At 48.4% G+C, this 3,684-nt stretch overlaps 1 gene segment (V, D, J or C); it reads right to left on the bottom strand.

The window, feature by feature from the left end:
* Positions 1-1,008: 1,008 nt before the first annotated feature.
* LOC112114437 lies at positions 1,009-1,768 on the bottom strand. The segment is given in 2 exon segments: positions 1,009-1,307; positions 1,723-1,768. Coding segments are annotated over 2 exon segments (345 nt in total).
* Positions 1,769-3,684: the final 1,916 nt, after the last annotated feature.

The following is a 3,684-nucleotide window of genomic DNA, read 5'->3' as shown; positions in this document are numbered from 1 at the left end:
GAGTCTAAATAGAATGCATCTGCTGCAAGGATTTCTGCTGGTCAATCCATTTTACTGGAAACATTGTCTCTCTCACCAACAGAAGTTGGTCCAGTAAAAGACTCTCCCTCACCCACCAAGGTACGACAGGCTCAGTGGAACTTAGGGTAAGCTTAGCAGAGTATACTGAGAGTATATCGGTAGGAAAGTTAACCCCAGCTTGTGTAGAAAGATGAGGAATAGTGCTGCCCCCTAGCAGTGTATGAGGCAGAATTGTAGCCTGATAGACAATTATCAGTTGATACTGGCGAGACAAGATGCAGTGAGGTGATATCTTCTACTGGACCATCTTCTGCTGGTGAGAGACACAAACTTTCGAGCTTACACGGAGCTCTCCTTCAGGTGAGCTCCAGATATGGTCTCTCTCACCTGTAGAAGTTGGTCTAGTAGAGCAGATATCACCTCAGCCCCACCAGGACTCCATAATATCCTGGACCCAACACTGCGTGTCAGGTGATACAGCAGCGTCCCCTTGTGGGCAAAGAATTGAACTGAAAGGGGAAATGTCTCATACAAGACTCAGAGAGGAGACTCTCCTTCGTATACATTTCCCAACAGTTCTGTCTGATGTTACCTCAGAACTGGTGTGTTTGTACGGAATTCGGAGTTAACTAATACGGGAGTTAAAAGGGTTTACACGGTTTGCCTGAATCATTTAGAAGCTCCGATAATATGGTGATGGGAGGGTTTTATAAAACAAACAAACAAACAAACAAACAAACCCGCTGCAGACCGAAAGTTGGCTGTGTCTGAAAGAGAAATGGCAGACAGCTGGTGTTTCTCTTTGTTCACTGGAGGAGAAAGAAGTTTTATTCCCATCCCCCCTTTTTAGACTCTGAAAGGAACGGGTCCTTTTTCATGCTTCAGGATACGGAAGAAACTCTCTCTCCTTAGCTCGCCCAGCCAAGAGACGCTGCTCTCTCCTGCTCGGGGCTGGGGTGAGATATTGCGCGGGGCCGCCCCTGGCTGTCACGCTGTGTAGCTCAGAGCACAGTAATACACAGCTGCGTCCGCCAGCCGCACCCTGCGGAACTCAAAGACACTGGACGCTTTGTCCTGAGCGATGTATAAAGTGCCGCCGGCTTCGGTGCCGGGAGTCTCTCCCCTGAATCCACCTGCCAAAAGCCGCGGTGCCTGGCTGGGGACGTGGCGGTACCACATTATCTTCTCGGTGGTCACGTCAGGGTGATTGCAAGACAGGGTCAATTTCTCTCCCTCCACCGCCTCTGCGGAAACGGGCTGCTGGATCTCCGCTCTGCCCAGGGCACCTCGGAAATAAAGGAGGAAAGAGAATTAATCTCAAGTGCCTTAGGACTCAATTCCCTTCTCCCTGCCCGCCTCCTTTCTGGGTGACTCCCATTGGGGCTTTCAAAAAGAGCGAGAGAGGGAGAGAGACTTGTCTCCGGACAGCTGGGGGCAAAGGACATTTAATTGCAGGACCGTGCAAAGTCGAAAGTCCTGTGGCGATAAAACGCATCTCGACTCCCCCCCCCCCCCCCCCCACCGCAGCCCAGGTACCTCTCATCTGCTCACCAGGCCGGCTACCAGGGGGAAAGGCGCATTCAAATCAGCTGATTCCAGTCTTCTGTACTTGCTCCCTGGTTCCACTGTCCGGTCAGGGCTAGGGACGGGGAACTGCACAACAACCTAGCAAGGGCGGTGACACGATATCTTCACACTCACTTAGCACCGAGGCTGTTAACGCAGCTGCGATCCATTGTGAAGCCATGTCGGGGGTTCAGGGGATCTGGGTCTCAGCCTCCACCAGGATTAATTGCTCTTTGCAGCTGGCAGGGAAGAGAAGAAGCTTTACCCCCTGCCTGACGCCTTAGAACCTTCCGTTGTGGCTCTGGGCTGGAGCTCCCAAGGGGCTGAATAGCAGAGAATGGACTGGCTCTGATCTATACGGGCTGGCTGCTGCTCTCAGAGACAGGAGACTTGGGGGGGGGGGTGGTGAAGGCAGCACGGAACAGGGCTCATAGACGTGCAAATACTCTGTCGAGACAGGGAAAACATCGCCACCTGGGGGCTATGAATAGGCACTGGTTGAAAAAAATTGTAGTAAGTGCTTATAACTTACGTCGGTGGTTCACGACCAGGGGTTACCCCAAGTCACCTGGAGAGTTGCCTAGTTTTACAACAGCTTACATAAAAAGCACTGGCGAATTCAGTACAAGCTAAAAATTCATACAGACAACAACTTGTTTATACTGCTCGAAACACGGAAATGTCAGTACGATATTTACATTCCAATTAATGTATTTTATCATTGTATGGTAACAATGAGAAAGTCAGTCATTTGTTGGAAAAACTGTTCTGTGACACGTTTGTGTTTTTATGTCTGTTTTTTGTAAGCCAGTCGATTTTAAGTGAGGTGAAACTTGGGGGTAGGCAAAGCAAATCAGACTCCTGAAAAGGGTACAGGAGGCTGGAACGGTGGAGAGCCACAGCTTCAGGGGCAAATCTTAACGATAATTAGGCACCTAGTGGGACTTTCCCAAAGCAATTAGGTGTCTACATCTCACTGATTTCAAAGGGTGTCAGGCACCTAGGTACTTCTGTTTCGTTTTGGGTATATAGTTTGTTTCCTTGTTTGTTTTATAGAATCTATCTCGTGTTTGTGTCTTTTCGGAGTTTAGCTTTTGTGAGTTTTTTCATGTCGGCATTAGTTTCATTGACAAAACTTGGTAGTGTAGACAAGCCCTGAATGTTGTGTCTCTGAGTAGCAGCTGTCGGAATAGCATGAACCCAGCTTCACAGGGGTGATTCTCTTTGATCTGTAAATCCTCATCAATGGTACGGTCAGAAATGGGAGAGTCTGAAGGGTAAAGGGAGCTGGGTTGGTGTCAGGGGAGTGCAGAGAGCATGGGACAGAAGAACGCTGTTACTTGTATTGTTTATTTAACAGCACACCGCCCCCGAGCGGCAAAATGTGACCACAAATCGAACATGGTGCAGCAGATTTTCTTACACCTTTGCCAGTAAACCAAACTTTAGTTTCCAATACAGATAGTGAGTATTTTTCTGATGCAAGAGGTGAGGAAGGTCTTCTAAAGACTGTCTGTCTGTCTGTTTATACTGGACAGGGAAAGATTTCTGAACTGCACAGTTCTTCTCCTATAATATATGAACTTTTCCACTCGGTAGAGCTCCTGTGTTTATTTGTTCCGTTTCAGTTATATTGAACCGTCTGGTTGCACCTTCCTTAAATAGCAGGGCTGGGGGAAGCTCTCCAACCAGAGTTCGAGGTTCATGTTTTTGTCTTTCCTGAGTTCACCTTACTTCGTGATTCATGACAGTCGCCATCCTTTCAGAAATGGCAACACTCCGGATTGCGGAGAAAAGAAAAAAGACAGAGACTTAAAGAGGTAGGGGGGTTGTGCGTGAGAGAATTTATATATTGTCAAGGTTCCTTCCCCACTCTGAACTTTAGGGTACAGATGTGGGGGACCTGCATGAGAAGCTCTAAGCTCAATTAACAGCTTAGATCTGGTCTGGCTGCCACCACTCCCAAGCACTAATTCCCTTCCCTGGGTAGCCTTGAGAGACTCTTCACCAATTCCCTGGTGAACACAGATCCAACCCCTTGGATCTTAAAACAAGGAGAAATTAACCATCCCCCCTCCTTTCTCCCACCAACTCCTG

The sequence above is a fragment of the Terrapene carolina genome, unplaced genomic scaffold (genome assembly GCF_002925995.2).
Source record: "Terrapene carolina triunguis isolate 2854851 unplaced genomic scaffold, T_m_triunguis-2.0 Scaffold31631, whole genome shotgun sequence".
Lineage (NCBI taxonomy): Eukaryota > Metazoa > Chordata > Testudines > Emydidae > Terrapene > Terrapene triunguis.
Note: the sequence above shows the minus strand (reverse complement) of the source record. Positions and strands in the feature narration are given on the sequence as shown.